Raw genomic sequence first — 18,341 nt, forward strand, 5'->3', positions numbered from 1 at the left:
CCATTCTAAAAAAATACAGAGAATTTTGTTGAGATGAGACAATATATTAAGTTTTCTAATACCGAAATTATAAATACTGTTTTGTGTTGTTATAGTACCATATCATGTATAATAAGGAATCAGAAGATGTTTTCCATATGTCCCCATTCTTAACACAGCTATGATTTTGATTATATGAAAGTAATAGAATTATTTAATAATAGAATAATAATTGCTATTATCCTTGTATTATGGCATATAATAATAGTTTGCTTTACTTAGCATTTCAATCTGTTATAAAGACTTAATTCTCAATCACTTTTAATCCAATTTGATAAATTATAGATAATAGATCTATCCCAGAAAATAATTTAATATAGTTTTATAGAATTTTCCATGTTATACCAAAATAATCACATGCACATCATTGTAACTCAGTTTATCATACAACCATGTTTAACAATTTCTCTTTCTTTCCGGCCTCATTAAAGTTTACATATATTCTGTCCAGATCATCTTTCAGTCAAAATATACCTAATTTGTGTATTAAAAAACATAATTGTCTATTTTCTTAAAATTCATTTTACCTATTATCTTTCAATAGTATTAACTGGCTTTTTTTGTTTGTTTGTGTTTTTCTATTTTGCTTGGCTTCTTGAACATTTCTGGACTCCTCATTTTAGAAGGTAATTATGTTTTCTTTTGCTGGAAACTTGTATTTCTCTGCTGTATATGATTCTAATAAAAGTAACATGTTTCTCTTTTCAGGAAAAACCTTTCAACTCTACTCTCATAATCTTATAGCTTTGTTTGAACAAGCCAAAAAACCAGGATTAGCTGCCCATATTCAAACTCATAGGTTTCCAGACCGCATTCTACCAAGGTACAAAATATTTTGCTTCTACTGGGGGAGAGAGGAGTTAGTGTTTATTTTTAAAACAGCCAGTATTCCTTGCCCACTAAAAAACTTCCTTTGTCTTAATTTTGAAAGATAGTTCATACTAAAATACATGTCATCTATATTTCAAAGATTAGCGTTTCCTTGACTGTCCATGAGAATCACCTGTATAAGTTTTATAATACAGATCCCCAGGCTCTGCCTCAGTCCTATAAAATCAGATGCTTTGGGGTCACAGTCCAAGACAGATTTTTTTTTTAAGCTCTTTGACTAATTCCGATATAACTGAGTCACAGATCACTGTTTGGTTCCCAAACACTGCTATAGAGTACATTTATATTGTCCTATATTTTCAGAAAGTTCGCTTTAACCACAAAGATTCCTGATACTAAAGGCTGCCACAAATGTTGCATAGGTGAGTAAATGCTATTTCTCAAACTGAATGGTTAGCACTTTGAACATCTTTAAAATTGTCTCAAGTGTCTTATAGTATCAAATTGGAAAGAAAGTAGGCTTTATATTTGTTTTTAATAAGGCGTTAAGGAGCCCTTGAAGCACAAGAATGTATAGAGGGACATGGCGTAAAAATGCTTGGAGATAATAGTCCTAATGCTTTCTCACAGCATAGCGTCTCTAGAGTTTTTTTAACTATAGTCCCTGAGGCTGTATCTCTGCTAATACACTAGTTTTCATATATTTAACACTTACCAGTTATTTATTTAACAGTTGCTGCTTAGTGTTTTATGAACATTATTATTACAGGAGCTTGGTTAATTATGAAGTTAAGCGAAACAGTTCACACAAGACACTAAGTTCACCCTCAGGTTAAAAAATTAAACAGTTCACCCTCAGGTTAAAAAATTCTCTAGAAGGACTCACAGAACTCACTGAAAGTGGTTATACTCATGGTTATGGTTTATTACGGGGAAAGGATATAGATAAAAATCAGCCAGAGGAAGAACTGCATAGGACAGAGTCAGGGAAAAGTACAATGTAGAGTTTCTATTGTCCTCTCCCCATGGAGTAATGGACAGCATTATTTATATGGCAGTGATTTGTGACAGTACACACAGAGCAGCATTGCCAGCCAGAGAGGATTACTCCAGCATCTTTGTCCAGAGTTTTTATTTGGGCTCCATCACACAGGCATAATTGATTGTCCACAGGGCTGATCTGAATATCCAGCCTCTGTAGGGGGCAACTGATACTGCCTGACCCAAAGCCCCTACCTTAAATCACATTGTTGGTCTTTCTGGCATGACCATCCCCTGCTTAGACTATCCAAAGTTGCCAGCCCTCACTCTAATAAATTATATTGTTAGACTATCCAGTGACTCAAGATCCCAGGCAAAATAAGACACTCCTATCAGGTATGACATTCCTGAGGCTTAGAGAGTACCTCCCAGAAGGGAGTACAAAGTCCAGACCTATTGAGGGAGAAGGTTAAGTTCTGTACTACAATTAACCCTAAAACCACCCATGATACTTGTTACGTCACTAGAAAGTAACAACTTGGAAACAGACCCAGTTCATGACTTCAGATCTTGTGCTCCTAACTTCTTGTTTATTCTTTTTAATCAGTGAGCTTATACATTGATTTTTATAATTCCACAGCATACTCTCTAGTTGTAAGCAAATTTCATGAGCATTTTTCTAGGGAGAATCAGGTTCATATCTGTTACCAGATAGATTCCCAAGATCTATGACTCAGGGAAGGTCTAGAAGCTTATAATCTAAGCTATAAACTTATATTAAGATAGAGCTCACTGCAGATAACTACTTAATCCTTATTAATGGAAGTCAAATTGAAGAGAAGGAAAGACCAATATGAGTTTTTATAGATTCAAGTCAAGGAAGTTACATCTTCAGTAAGATGTAAAATAGTTATTTTCACCTTGTCTTAAGTACATAGCTGTAAACTACTATACCATAAATTAAATCATAGATTTCATTTGCCTCCTAGACCTTCTTGTCCAAATTATCTCTTTTGGTCAATTTACTTAAGAAGCAGCTCTTTAGGTTGCATACTAGTGTAGGTGTTTTAGTGCTTAAAATACTGTTATTGTAAAAAGTTCCTATGTTAAGAACCTAATATATTAAATATGTTTAGAAGTAAATATATATAATTTAACTATAAGGTAAGAAAGTAAAAAAGGGTAACAGAACCAAAAGAAAAAGACATCATCTTTCCTTTTTCTACCCACTTTTTTCACCCTGGTGAAGAGAAACAATAATTTTCCTTTATCACCTAAATAATTGCTTTACATAGTTCTTCCATTCATGGAAGGCCACATTTCATTGTTTTTTTTTTTTTCCAAGTGTAGTAGCACTGCCTTTATATAGAAAGCTGAGTTAGTTTTTAGGTGAATATAGCTTTTCACTAAGCTAATTACATTTTCATATAAAGGTATTCATTATTTTGAGCGTGTCTTTTATTTTATTTCTTTCCAGTCAGAAACCCTTACACAGGACATAAATACCTCTGTGGAGCTTTACAGTCTGGAATTGTTTTACTTCAGTGGTATGAGCCAATGCAGAAATTCATGTTGATAAAGGTATATATTACTTTCTTTATGTTTTTCTTCTTTAGAAAACACTATTGTGTAACTGAAGCTAAATTTTTAAGATTCCGTTGCTACTATCGAGGGTTAGTATGTTTATAGTTATTTATAGGTCTTTATTTGGTTTAGGGGTTTGTTTTCCTTGAGATTTCCTCTTTACCTTATGTCAGTAAACTTCCAGAAGCATCAAAGCCATAAAGATCAATATGGCCAATTCTCTAAAATACATTTTTAGATAAAACTCATCCTTATGATCATTTCAGAGGCAGTCCTTTTTTAGAATTCAGTCAATCAAGAAAAAGCCTTTCCATTGACTTATTCAACAATAGTATGACTAGAGAGATTGTTTCTAAATTATACTTGTTGTTTATTTTTTGCAGCACTTTGATTTTCCTTTGCCAAGCCCTTTGAATGTTTTTGAAATGCTGGTAATACCAGAACAAGAATACCCTATGGTGTGTGTAGCTATTAGCAAGGGCACCGAATCAAATCAGGTAGTTCAGTTTGAGACAATCAATTTGAACTCAGCATCTTCATGGTTTACAGAAATTGGCGCAGGTAAGTGTTTTTTACCTTATGTTAAAATATTGATGCTTTTGCAGAATAGTTTCAACCACTGGGCAAGTTAAAGTAAAGACTTATGGAACATAGTTTCCCAATTAAGCCCAGAGGTGCCTGTACCTATAGTTTATGATCTCTTTTGGCCTGAGGCAATTTGATACAAATTATTTTACCTAGGAAAATTTTAATTGTTTCTGACATTTAAAGGTCTTAATTGTTATGTGTTAATCTTTTGACTATACTACATAAAAATTAAGTTTTAAAAATACTTTTCAAATATTATCAGCTTCTCAAGCAAAGAGATTTACTTTTCTCCCCCATCAATTCCCTCTGCGTACCCCCCCCCACACACAAACACACACACACACACACTTCTTAGAATCATTGAATTCAAGTGCTTTTGATGTATGACCTGCAAGTTTTAACATTTAAAGATACAGGGACATACCTCAGTACTTTCTGAAAATGATTTGTCAGCTTAGAATTTTAACAAATGTGCCTTAGTGAAAGTTTTGAAAAGGCTGGGAAATTTATTCTCAACCTTTAAAATTAGAACAAATCAATTATTTTTTAAATCTACGTAATAAGTGAAATGAAAGAGGGGTCTTCATTTTGCCAGTTGGCTGTTTGTTGTGTTAGGATATTATTTGATCATTTGTAACCCCAAGTTTATGAAGCCATTTTTACATATGAAGTCAAGCAAGCTTTATTTATAACTATTTCATTACTGACCGCTGTTACATTCCTTATCACCATGTGAAGAAGTCTGTTGTAAGTATCTTAAATTCGATGGTTCTTATTAAATATCTTTAGCTTTCGATCATTTATAGGCTAAATTACAAGAACTCTACAACCCAGCTATTGAAGTTAATGGAGAACCACTAATGTTACTTTCAGAATAAAAATCAGTATGAACTAGTGGTGTCCTGATAAATGGTTAACAACAGGTTCTTGGGGTACAGAGATGCCTGGTTTGTTAGCAGTTGAGTGTTTCTGTCATATAAATACTCCCACCACAGCCAATTTCAAACTACTAACCTGATGTCATCTAGTTCACAAAATTCCTGAAAATTTAACCCAATACAAGCCAATTACAGCGTGTACTGGACTATTTCACTCTTATGGACCAAGTCATAGTTTCCAGTAGAATAAAATGGGAATGTATTCTGTGTCCTACCGCCACCAGTACCCCACATTTCTAATTGTTTAATACTTTTTGTTGAGTTATATGCGTACCTTCCTAGTATAGCTAACAGTTGCAAATTACATTGTTTTATTATCATGAAATATAAGCAGCCCAAATAGAAATGTATTCCTGCTTTGTAGTTACTGCCAAATATAAGGGTTATAGATCAATTCTTTTAAAAATCAAAATAATTTCCAGCAGATAGCCCAACTTTTTTCTTTTTTTTTTTTTGTTTGCTGGTTAGTATATATAATAAAGAGGGAGTCATTTCATAACATTATCTAATGTGTGCTTGTAACTTTCTTTTGTGCGATGTCTTAGGAGGTTACAATGCTGAAGGCTAGACATTGAGTCCTCTTGTGAAATTTGGAGAGGGAGAGTTGAGGGGTTTCTTGTTCTTTGTTTTATAACGCCTGAGCAATACTGCTTCACCCGCTTACAACATTTTTTAGGCTAAAACTAAAGCAGTGGCAAAAATACTTCCTGAGGAGAGCCAGGACTCTGCCTGAGGGTACTCATCCAAATCACCCTCAAGCAAAGGTCATCCTTATTAGGCTTCTCTATTTTCACAAATGATTGTTAATCTTCCTCCCAGCTATGTTCATTGTTGAGGCCCTGCCTTGAATTGGCAACAGTCCTAACAGTTAGAATGAACTCCTGTTCCAAGACTCTTAGTCTGATTTATTATTGCACATCTTTTAACTCCAAGGATGCGGCTTAGCATATCGTCAGCACTCAATATTTGTGGAATAAATACATGAACATAAATTTGCAGAGAAAAACGATTTTTGGAGTGTTGCTCGAGGGACCAACAGTTTATCAATCCTGTAGATCTGAATTTTTCACTATGTATGAGCTCTGGAAGTTTTCCAAAAGCACCTCAAAATAATATATAAAACTTAGTGTTTATGTTCAAATATATAGTTTTTAATGAGCGGATTTATGGTTTTACCAAAGAAATGTAGTTAAAAATGACAGCTCTAAATAATCTAAAATCTTTTCTTAGATTCAGCTAGAACAATTATGCAATCAGTGCCCAAAACATTTTTAGTAAAACCAAAAATGTTTTGCAAAATGTTATTACATCTATTAGCAGATGTTAAAAGAAACAGCCCTGCAAATATCAGCAAAGCTATGAAAGTTGCTTCCTGCAAAGATATTGTTGACAATAATGTTATTTGTTACTCAATGTCCTCTTTAAAAAGTAACTCCCACCTACACACACACACCCCCACACCGCCCCCCCCACCACGAAAATTTCTCTCTGATCACAATTTCATTAATCCTTTTGCATTTTCTGAATTACTGTTTTTATCTCAGGGATGTCCCTCACTGATCTTGTTCCATGTTCCCATTTGCTACTGTAAAGTGCAGAGCAAAGTATAGTCACTGTATAGCATGCGTCTGTCTTACTTTCTCATATTTACCCTTTGCTTCATTTTATTTTTGTAACTCACCTTTCTAGAACTAGCTATTAATTAAGTGTAATATTGAACTTTTCTTAGCTCAGTTAGCTGTGCTTAAGACTTAACATTTGTTCTAAATTGACCTACATATATTTTCTGAAAAGATAATATATCATTACAAAATATAATTTCTGTGTTAAATTTCAAAGACTAGTTTTAAGTCACAGGAAAAGTCAGAATTTGTGTTCTTTTCTAAGCTCCAGTTTTTAAAGAGTGTTGTTGTAACCTTGTTTTCTTTTTCCCTCCCAAGGCAGCCAGCAGTTAGATTCCATTCATGTAACACAGTTGGAGAGAGATACCGTTTTAGTGTGTTTAGATAGTAAGTACTCCTTCAAAGTTTATTCTGTCATATTACTTGATACAACAGATCTTTTCATGGAAGTGATTCTACTAAACTATAATTCAAGATTTTCTCTTTTTTCACCTTAAGTGGCTTGTTTTATTGATGAAAAACCTAAATCATCTGTAGGTATAGTTAATAGTAATTAATTGATGTTTGTCAGTACTATTTGTGACTTTTTTCTTTATTTGACAGTCTTGGGAACATTATATTAGAATAGTTTGCTATAACCTTGGGGTAAAATTCTATATAAAACTCTTCTGTAAAACTGAGATTTTTTTTTTCATACCTCATTGTAATTAATGAAAAAATAGAAGGTATACAGTCATGTACCATTTAAAAACTGGGATACTGAATTCTGAGAAATGCATTGATAGGCAATTTTGTCATTGTGCAAACATCATAAAGTGCACTTACACAAACCTAGATGGTATAGCCTACTACACGTCTAGGCTCTATGGCATAGCTTATTATTCCTAGGCTACAGGCTTGTACAGTGTGTATTGTACAACATGAGATTAAATCAAGCACAAGAGAAAATGATACAATCAAGAGAAAAAATAAACGTGAGATGTGTGTAGCTGCTGCCAGCATAATATGGCATGCTGCTTTACAGAAAATGGTTTTTTTAATAAGTAGAGAGTAAAATAATAATAAAATGTATAGTATAGTAAATACATACACCACTAACATAGTTATTTATTATTATTATCAAGTATAATGTACTGTACATAGTCGTATGTGCTACACTTTTATGCAACTGGCAGCGCAGTAGGTTGTTTACTCCACCATCATTATAAACATGTGAGTAATGTGTGGCACTATAGCATTATGATGGATACATCTCTAGGCAAAAGGAATTTTTCAGCTCCATTATAATCTTATGGGACTACCATCATATATGGGGTCTGTCATTGACCAAATCATCATTATGTGGCACATAACTCTACTAATATGGCCTCTTAAGAGCCATATAACATGAACTTCGGAATCATGTCAGAGTGAGATTTTAATATACAGATAGATTTGACATCTTCATCTGCTAGCTATGATTCTTTTAATACAGGAAGAGATATTATTAATGGAAGTGCGTTATACTGTAAGCAGTAGAGAAGCAGGAAAAAACTTAATAGATATTGTTTCAGTTTTACAAATAACGTACTCTGGTTCTTAAAACCCACCTTATTTTTATGCAGCGAATCCTGCAAGTTGAAATTCACCCAAACTTGGAATTAAATTTGCAAGTTGGCAATATTTGCCATGTTTGATTCATTCCAGAATTTTTAAATTACTGAACCTTGCCCATAGGTGTTCAGTGTTATTTTTTAAATTGTTCTGCTATTGAATTTGCCTGTTTCTGTCCTAATTTCTAAACTGTTCAGTATATACTATATAAAGAAAAAAAAATAGCAGTGGAATTGCCATTTAGTGAAGGAGGAACTCTTATACTATATGTTATAAAACATATTAATGATACTTTTCCACTGTGCATGCTTGAATCAAGACAAATGGTTGAACTTTATTAAAAATGTTGTTCTTTATCCATGTAAAATCCATATATCAAGTTATATTTATTTTAACAGATTTGGATTTCCAGTCTTGACATGTTTTTTCTTTTTTTAAGAATTTGTAAAAATTGTTAATCTACAAGGAAAATTAAAATCAAGTAAGAAACTGGCCTCTGAGCTAACTTTTGATTTTCGCATTGAATCTGTAGGTAAGTCTTTTTTTTAATAATGCTGTTAGAATACTTGGTTTTTTGTTCATTCTGTACCTAGGGTTGTGTAGCACTGTCTCATAGAAGTTTCTGTAATATAGAAATGTTGTCTGTGCTCATAAATGCAGTAGTCATTAACCATACCTGTTAAATACTTGTGCTATATTTTAAATTTTTTAAATTTAATTTAAATTTTAATGTAAATAGCCACATGTGGCTATTGCTATCATATTGGATGGTACAGATCTAGACCATAATAAATCTTTTATTACTGTTCCCTGAATATTTAAAACTTGAAATCATTTTTTTAAATTTCTGTTTATTATTCCCTTTGCTTCATCAAGTGAATTAAACTTCTATGAATTCTTTCCAAATCATGAAGGTATTTGTGTGATATGATTAATGATATTAGATATGCTATAGTTCTTTGTTGGTAAGATTCTGCTTGGCGTGTGTTGAAGGTTATTGCTTTTAGGCCTACTTCTTTGTAAGTAACTACTTTCCTACAGGACTTGGAAACTAATGTGCCATTTTAATTTGCTTCCTTGTCAATGAGTGTTTTACTCTTTCACACTCATTGGTGTTATGGTAAAAACTATTGTATTTTATTATTGTTTGCATCCTCATTGATTATATGTCAGTATTTTTATTATTGTTTGCATCCTCATTGATTATATGTCAGTATTTTCCCTAGGGGTGATAGAAAAGTATAGAATTAAATGTATATATACTTTTAAATACATGTTTCTCATTATTTAGACAGTTTTTTTAATTTTAATATTTTTATGGTTTCTCAACTGGAGTTTTGCCTTGTCGCAAAATATGTTCACCCCTCTGTGTAAATATCTTACATAGAATAATTGCTTACAATTGCAAGATCTAATTTATTGAAGCAGAAAACCTAAATTTTCTGTAGCTGCCAGGACAAAAGGAACTTTGGAACTAGTTTCTTCTTTTACTTCTTTATGTCCTGGTTTTTGCATGCCAGTTTCTAAGATTTAATATTTTTCAGTAGAGATTCTGCCGTAGAGATTTTTAGTTCCTCTTCATTTAAACTGAAACACACTGGTACTTCAACTTTTTCATACATGCCAGTTTTTATAGGGGATTTTAATTTTTACACAAAAGTTTGTTCTTCCTAGCCTACCATCTCTCCTTGCCATTGAACCTTGGAAAAATTACAAGGATCCTCCTGGGTAAAAAGAGTCCCTTTAAATAACCTTTTAAAAATAAAATGAGTAACTGGGTTTTGTATTCATTCCAGTTCGTGAAACTCATGTGATACTGTTATTGTAAAATATTTTTATTTTTATTTAGCAAAATTATGTTTTGAAGACATTCTTAACTTTTTTTTTTACTGATTCAGTATTCTAGTAAAAAATATAGCAATTCTCAATCACTTTCTCACTTCACCTTTACTGGCGTAGGGCATATGGCTAACTCTGCAACAATCAGATGGGTCCTCTCCCTCATTCTTTCTTCCTTACTCACTGCACTTTAATTACTCGAGCCCCTTGCCAGGAAGGGCCCAGAGGCTCTACTGCCTCCTCTAATTATGAGGCCTGCTCACTCTGTTTCTGAACTGCTAAATGACCCCATCTGTATTGCCTCATTGGGCCCAGGCCTGTGGTTGGCACCAAGCAGGACACAGAGATGGACAAAGCACAGTAAGAACAAGTTTCCCTCCAAGACCTTCAGGCTGCCATGGGAGCATGGGAGATGGGTGAGAGGATAGGAGGGGCTCTGACATGCCATGTAGTGGCCACACTGTGGAATCATTGTCGCTCCTGAAATCTGAAACTACTAGGAAGGTGGGCAAACTTGACTCAAATCTGTGAATCCACATGTGGGCATTGGGGCCTTCAGGCAGGGCAAAGGGCCAGGGAGGGTGCTCTAGAGGTCTGAGGAAGCTGAAGCTTGGGACTGCAGCAGTGAGTGCTATAATTGAGAGCCCCTCTGAATAAGAATTGGCTCTAAGATTATAAATATTCAGTGTGTGGTTAAATTTTAGATTGTGAGGTAGGTTTTGTTTTTCACTTTGTAATGGGGAAAGTATGAACATAAATAAAAGATGCTTTCTTAATAGCTGCTTCTAATTATATGACAATATTTAAATAACGATGTTTTTATCCAAAAATCCAATTGTGTATGTTATTATTTTATTTACCTAAGACAAAAGATAGTATATGAAAGAAATATTAATATGCTGACACCAACTCATCCGGAGTTAACCCACGTTTAAATGAATACCTTTTGTATATATCTTTATATCTTTGAAAACTTGCATGACCCTGCCTCAATAAATTATTTGAACTTAGGCATGGCTTAGCCACAAAAATGCTGGGAACTAATGGTCTAGACAGTGGAATTTTGCACCAAGCACTTGGGTAGCCCTACATTATCATTTGTTAAAAACAGTTAAGGAAAATGTATAATGAATCACTCTGTGCTTTATTTTAGTTTCAGTTCTCCCTTATCTTTTTTAGTATGTCTTCAAGACAGTGTGTTGGCTTTCTGGAAACATGGAATGCAGGGTAAAAGCTTCAAATCGGATGAGGTAAGGTTTCTCGAATTATCTTCGGTGATTCTCACAAAAGATTTTAAATGTTAAAATGTTTATTTTATACATTTTCTCTCTGAATGCACATTACTATGTTTAGTCCCTTTAATGCTATGAACTAGTAGAGCAAAATTGCCAGTATTATTCCATCAGATGTTCAGTTTTTTATTTATTATGTAATTCTCAAGGAATTGTCAAACATAAGTTTACACAATTCTTTTAATTTGTAATTTGTAAATATAGTTGCTAAACTTTCCTAAATTTAATAAGCCTTTTCCATCATCTAGAAATGTATAGCTTCTTTTTAATATTATATTTAAAATTCTAAATTAATGTGTATTGGATGACAGGACTAAGGAAAAATCTAAGAAAATTATTTTAGTATATGTGTTGCTGAAGCGAGTACAAACCCTTAAGAAAATTAACTCATTCAGTAAATATTTGAGTACCAACAACATGTGAGATATTATTATTATAGTACCATAAGGCATAGTGAAGTATAAATTATTTATATTTCAAGCCCTTATAACTGCGTTCTTGGCACTTTACAAATATTAGCTTATTTAAGGCTAATAATCCAGTGATGTTAGGTACTATACAGATTCCTATTTTTATAGGCAGAGTAGTTAAGTAACTTGCCCGTAGCTAGGTAGGAGGACTTGAAGGGTTTCCAAAAATCACTTTTAACTGAGAAAATCAGGATGCAGAAGATAGAACTTGGGCTCCCACCTCGAGAGATGAGTCCTAATAATTAAGACAATACTAACAGAGACATTTCTGTGTAATTTTTGTATACTATGGCCTCACAAACTTGTGAACTTATTTTCAAGCTTAAAGTTGTCTCTCTGTATTACCTTTAGTTTTATTTATGCTCTTACTCATATGTAACTGAGTGTTTCTATCTCTTACGTGAATGAGGAATTAGAAAGCTTCCAAGAGAAGATGACATAAATCTACTGTCTTTAAATATATCATTTTATCTAGTTATTGGCCCATGTCACTAAGTGTCACCAGGTCCCTGCATTTAATGAAGCCTTGCAGTCCTACTTACTGCCATAAGATTAGTTGTCCTTAGATGCTACTTTGTTTCACACCTTTGGTTAGAAATCTGTAGCGCAATACCTGTTCACTATATCAAGTACAAATTTTACTTCCTGTTTTTAACTCATCTTGCTTACTTTTTTTGCTTATGTTTTCACACTTCAATTTGGGCTTAGCTGTAATATTCATAAAGTAATATTCAGCCACTCTAGTCCACGATGATTGGAATATTTCCAAACTTAATACTCTGAAAATTAGCTCCACCTTGTGTAGCACTTAATTTATTTTCTAACTCGTTTATTAATTCTGTCTTCCCAGCTAGACTGTAAATCCATTGTTAACAAGCTATTATATTTTTTTCATATCCGCACTGTCATAGTTTGAGTTCCTCCAAAAGCTGACCTTAAAACCAGGACTGACGTACGGGAGGTTTATGTGGTTATAGATCTCAGAAAACAAGTGATTGAGTGAGGAATGTAAGAAGGAGAGGGGCAAAAAGCCAACAAGGACACATTAATAAACTGGTTCCCACTATGGGCAACCAGAGCTTAATCCCATACCGACTACTGAGGAATAGTATAGAACACACCTCAGAACTGATTCATTTGAAGATGGGGAATTAATTTATAAACCAGCTGTTATCCCTGTTGGTTAATGGCTGCCCCCAGGGATGTAAACTCTACACGCTTTGGCGTGTAGTGCCTGTGCATGGCTGAGTGCCTTCTACAGCTTTGGAGAAGACAGAGCAGAGGGACATTGGCACATGGGAATGTCCATCGCAGCTGTGCTGCAATCTGTGCTGTGATAAGAAGGAAAGAGCGGGGGCTCTGCAGACCAGCAAACCTGTGTTCAAATCTTTGGTCTACCAATTATATGACTTTAAGCAAGTTACTTAACCTCTCTGAGCTTTAGTTTTTTTCTCCAATAATAAGGGAATTATAATACATACCACAAATAATTCGTCTGAGGAAAGTACCTGACTCATAACAGGTGTTGCATAAACGTTGTTTTAATTTTACTAATACACGGTCAAAAAATACTTCTTCCTGAAATTTATTTCACTTGAGGCGTTAACTATCAGAAATTATCACTCTGTTTAATAATCACTCTATCTAAATGATTTTTAAATTATTACTTAAATAATACTAAGGTATCACTGATAGGTGTTTTCTCTCATAGGTTACCCAGGAGATTTCAGATGAAACAAGAGTTTTCCGCTTATTAGGATCAGACAGGTAATAGTGTGATTGTTGTAATTACTGAAGGTGTTTGGTGGTTGTGTTGTTAATTATGCTATCAGCTCATGATTGTGTTTCAAACAGAACTCATAAGGTTTTTCAGCATCTTTGAGAAATTTCCCTGTATCTTCATTGAGAGAGAGAATATTTTAATTAGTCAATTAAGCAATCTTTTGAGGATCATCATTCTAGAGATGGTGATACTCAGCCAAGACAAAATGTGTTAACATAGGCGTTTATGTCCCTAGTACCATGACACATTTCAGTTTCCTTTGTTTTCATCATTTCTTCCTAGCATGTTACCTACCTTCTATTAACTATTACTATTTAAATCCTACAGAATATACACCTCCTTACATTTGCTTTCATATCAGAAGATTTTCAGCTCGGTTTCTGATATCAGTCTAAATTACAGGGAATTAATGGGTCTCTGTGATAAAAATGAGAGAAAAATTCCAACCCATGCCATTTTATGAAAATATTTAGTAGCTTTTGTTCCCCAGAGTTTATACCACCTACCTCTACAGCTAGTAAAATACCCATTCCTTCCTATTTTTTCACCAAAAGTTATTACTGCAACGAAATTGTTTATAGTAACATGCATTAGTCCCGAGGCAAGGATTGAGAACCTCTGGTCTTCAAATTCAGTGTAGTCACAAAGTAAGTAATTGCTTAAATATTAGACACCTTAAGGAAGGAGGGTGGTGTGGAGTTAGGACCCCATAAAAATTTTAAGAAGACATTTGTAAGGAGAAAAGAGGTTTTTTGAAAACTGGCAACTACCTTAGTGAGTAAGAAAGGTAAGCCCACAGAGCATGGCAACTTAGTAACTAGTCCTGCAAAAGAGAAAGAATTGAGGATCACCTAGTTAAAGAACCTAGAATAAGAAGCTCTTTACTTCTCGAGGAAGGGCAAAAAAATTATGGATCATCCAATGATCCTGGCGCAGATAGCACTTTAACAAGTCATAGTATGACAGAATTCTGCTTAATAGAGAATAGGTATCAGAAGCCATTTCTCTTAGTTACTTATTTCCTTCCACCCCTACCCCCAGAATTTTCTCCTTCAACTATTCTCTTTTTCTTTCTCTGTTCTCTGTCATGATTGCCCCCCAAAACTACTGTTTGTTTAGATCATTGCCTTGTTCTGGTTTTCTTACTTGGGCATCTTCTTGATTTAAGATATATGCCTTAACCAAAGTTTTTATTTTCTCTTCATTTTTAAAGTGGTTTTAAAATTTGTATTGTTTAAATATAGATATTTGTATCTAGAAGAAAAACCTTAAGTATGTCAAAATATTAAGGGTTAACCCTGGGCAGTTGGATTATAGGTAATTTTATTTTCCCCTTCTTTTCTCTAATATACAATATAAAGTATAAAGTACCTTATTTTCATTACAAAAGTAATAATATGCTAGTTGTAGAAAATTCATACGCTAGAAAAAATATGCACTCTATGTGTTTATACAGTTTTGCCTTCTAGACTTTTTTCTCTGCATGGGTATATTATTTTTTATTCTGTTCTCACACCCATCAACTACAGTGTTAATCCTATGGTATGGCACTCTACTGATTTTTCTTCACTTGGTCCTTTGAACTCCCTCCCTGCCCATGTTCCATGGACAAAGGACATAGGCCCCATTTCATAGTTTAAATTTTTCAAATACCTTGAAGAATGATTTAGATGCATGTCTCTTAGAAATCCTGTTTTATTCCCTCAGTCCTTCTTCTACCTTCTTCTTGTTGGTGTATATTCGAAAGCTTTTTATACCTTTTGTTGGCGTATATGAGTAATCCCATTCGTTTTTAGTTGGAATAAGATAGTGAGACTGTCCTGAGATGTCTTCAATGTTTTATATTTATAAACTCATCAATTCTTCTGCAGTTTTGTTTTTAAGCCATGAAGTATAAAGCTGTGATCTTTATGTAATCTTATGAGAATGTGAGCAATGATATTCATTCCTGGTTTGCTGTCAGTATTTAAAGCATGCAGTCTTTGGTTTTTCTCTTACATAAACCTTTTCTTTTGGTTTAATTGCAGGGTTGTCGTTTTGGAAAGTAGGCCAACAGAAAATCCTACTGCACACAGCAATCTCTACATTTTGGCAGGACATGAAAATAGTTACTAAGCAACAGAAACTGATCTGAAATGACAGGAAAATGAATATACTCCATTGAAAGCAAAAATATCTTAAGGAAATTCATTACAAACTACATTATGATTTGCTTTAATTGTTATGGGTTATATCTCAAATGATCTGTACTTTAAGGTAGAATTCAATATTTTCTGTAGCTGGAAACAGCTGTTTTATCTCTTGCCACTGTGTGGTGGTTATATCAAGTTTGCTTAATAAAAGCTATGAGATAAATAGTCCTTATAGTTCCGGGAAACACAGTCTTTAAAAAAAAAATGTTTGTAACAAGGGTGCCATGATATTTTTAGATAACAACTCACGTGATTATCTTCAAAGAGATAAATTTAGTGACAGTTTTCTCATTTTATACCATGTTTTATTCTTTTTTAATGAACATAATTTGATAAAGAAATTATCAAATAAGCCTATCACTTTTACTTTGGCCATTCTGTATGTTTTTGTAAAATAGAATATTTAATCCTTATTTATTAATCTCTTGCTGGAGTGGTGTAATGTATCTAACTTTTAGCAAAGGAGGGTTGCAGAGCAGCTTAAATTTTTTTTATAATGTATAAAAATTTTGTTTACCTTTTAAGAGTAGTACTTTGAAGAGTTAAAGACAGTGTGTTTGAAGATTCAGTACATACATGCAATTTGGTTTAACACAAGTATTTTATAATACAATATTATCCAGAATTGCCTTAAAGGGAGTTTTGTGTTTTCAACTATGAATAGTTTTAGGGAGTTATACAGAAAATATTGATGATGGTCGAAATATTGTTAGAAGAGGTATGTATGTCTAGGTGTGACTACCATGTGTATGTATTCTTGACAAGCAGTATAATATACCTGTGATTCTTTTTTACATTAGGGATAATGCATAAGAAATTAATCTTCATATATATTATTATCCCTAATGTGGGGGGGTGAGAAGTGTTTAACTGCCCATGATATGTATTTTACTCATACTATACCAGCGGGGAAACTGTAAAGCAGCTACATGTGTAATCTTGGGGTTTTCACTTATGTGGGTATTCATTCTGAGTAGGTTTAAGAAAAAAATTTTTAATGAAATTGAATTCCTGATGGGATAGTATAAATATTATAAAACGAGTATTCTAAAAATAAGAAAGACTAAGGCCATTTTTGAGTTTGCTTCTCTTCTGCTATCATTAGTATTCAGATTAAAGTGTCACACCGGTAGCTGTTGTCTGAATGCCTTTATGAGAACAGTTAGTTAGCATTGAGCTGATGAACAAGGTGGTTAGCAATAGCAAACTATAGATTCATTTTGAGCAGTAACTTAAGAGGAAAAGAGTGTAACTATCTCATTTGGTCTTTAGCAGTTCTGTAAAATAGGTGGTATCATCATCTCCATTTTTCAGATGAGGAAATAAGGTATTAACAAGGTTAAGAAACTTACCCAATTCACACAGCAAGTTAGTGGTTGAGCCAGACCATGAGTCTTGTGACTCTGTTCTTTTCACTATGCAATATGCAAACAATAAAATGTTATGCAAATAAAGTATTGTCCTTTAAAAATGTACATATGATTTTAGTAAGTGTGTGGCTGTTTATTTGGGGCATGTTAAATGGGGCCTCTGGACTAAAGGGCACTGGATATAATAGATGGCAGGGTTCCCTACTCAAAACAGGAAATATTTACATACTGGATACAAAGACCAGTATCCTCCTTCTCTCACTGAATCCTGGCAGCCAGATCTTCCCATCCTAGCAATATTAGAAGAGACTTCTCTGTGCAGTCTGGCCAGTGCAAGTAGAAAGACCTCAATAGATGTCCTAGCTAAACCGCCCAGCTAGATAACTCTACAGTGAAAATCAGAGTAGACAAGTGCACCCTCCCATGCATCCAGAGCTTGCAGTTAGTTTTTTAGTCCTTTGCTATTAAACATGATTAAACAACCAGGATTTATAAAACTTCCGAGGAAAGCCTCTAATATGAAAGAGAAAAAAACAATTGGGGAAGAAAAGCACTTAGAGGAAACAGACTATACAAGATGAAGTAAAAATCAAGAGAAAAGATATCCTCAGAAGAATGTTGCAACTATGGATGAAGAGTAGGAGACTAGAAAAAGAAGCTTTCAAAAAACAAAAAGACCTTTTACAAAATATGATCGCATACCTGAATAATTTAACAAAGTTTAGAATATGAAGTTGAACTTTCTCAGAAAATCAAAAAGAAATGGAAATATTGGAGGAAAAAAGGTTAAGAAAATTATTATAGCCCAAGAGGCCCAATATCCACAATCTCCCAGTGATCCAAAATGAACAGAAGAAATTAGTAGAGTATTTCAATAAATTTTTCCAGTACTAAAGAACTTAAGATTCTAGATTGAAAGAATGCAGTGGATGAAGAGGTGGGGAAAAAAATGTACTCCAAGACACATCATTATGAAATTTTAGGGACACTGGGGTCAAAGAGAAGATCTGCTGTTTCCAAAGAAAAAAAGGGAAGGTCAAATACCAAGGAATAAGAATCAGAATCGCTTCAAATTTCAACAGAAACAGTGCCTTCAAAATTCAGAAAGAAATTTTCAACCTAAAATTCTGGATCCAAATAAACTATTAACCAAAACTAAGAGTACAATGAAAATATTTTTAGTTGTACAGGGTCTCAAAAACTTTACCTCCCACAAGAG

General features: G+C 33.7%; 1 protein-coding gene across 7 annotated transcripts in view; it reads left to right on the forward strand.

Moving 5' to 3' along the window:
- Window positions 1–17,227, forward strand: part of MAP4K5 (mitogen-activated protein kinase kinase kinase kinase 5) — a 94,591-nt gene extending 77,364 nt beyond the window's left edge. For 4 of the 7 annotated variants that reach the window (XM_011385632.2, XM_011385675.2, XM_011385641.2 and 1 more), the window contains 10 exons: window positions 663–665; window positions 748–862; window positions 1,234–1,292; window positions 3,329–3,432; window positions 3,819–3,996; window positions 6,902–6,970; window positions 8,616–8,708; window positions 11,195–11,265; window positions 13,489–13,544; window positions 15,588–17,227. In XM_011385632.2, the coding sequence (XP_011383934.1) occupies window positions 663–665; window positions 748–862; window positions 1,234–1,292; window positions 3,329–3,432; window positions 3,819–3,996; window positions 6,902–6,970; window positions 8,616–8,708; window positions 11,195–11,265; window positions 13,489–13,544; window positions 15,588–15,675 (836 nt within the window). In that variant the 3' untranslated portion in view covers window positions 15,676–17,227. The remainder of the gene's footprint in view (window positions 1–662; window positions 666–747; window positions 863–1,233; window positions 1,293–3,328; window positions 3,433–3,818; window positions 3,997–6,901; window positions 6,971–8,615; window positions 8,709–11,194; window positions 11,266–13,488; window positions 13,545–15,587) is intronic. The other 3 variants (XM_011385659.2, XM_011385668.2, XM_011385649.2) reach the window with 2 other exon arrangements.
- Window positions 17,228–18,341: the final 1,114 nt, after the last annotated feature.

The sequence above is a fragment of the Pteropus vampyrus genome, unplaced genomic scaffold (assembly GCF_000151845.1).
Source record: "Pteropus vampyrus isolate Shadow unplaced genomic scaffold, Pvam_2.0 Scaffold15, whole genome shotgun sequence".
In the NCBI taxonomy this organism is placed as follows: domain Eukaryota; kingdom Metazoa; phylum Chordata; class Mammalia; order Chiroptera; family Pteropodidae; genus Pteropus; species Pteropus vampyrus.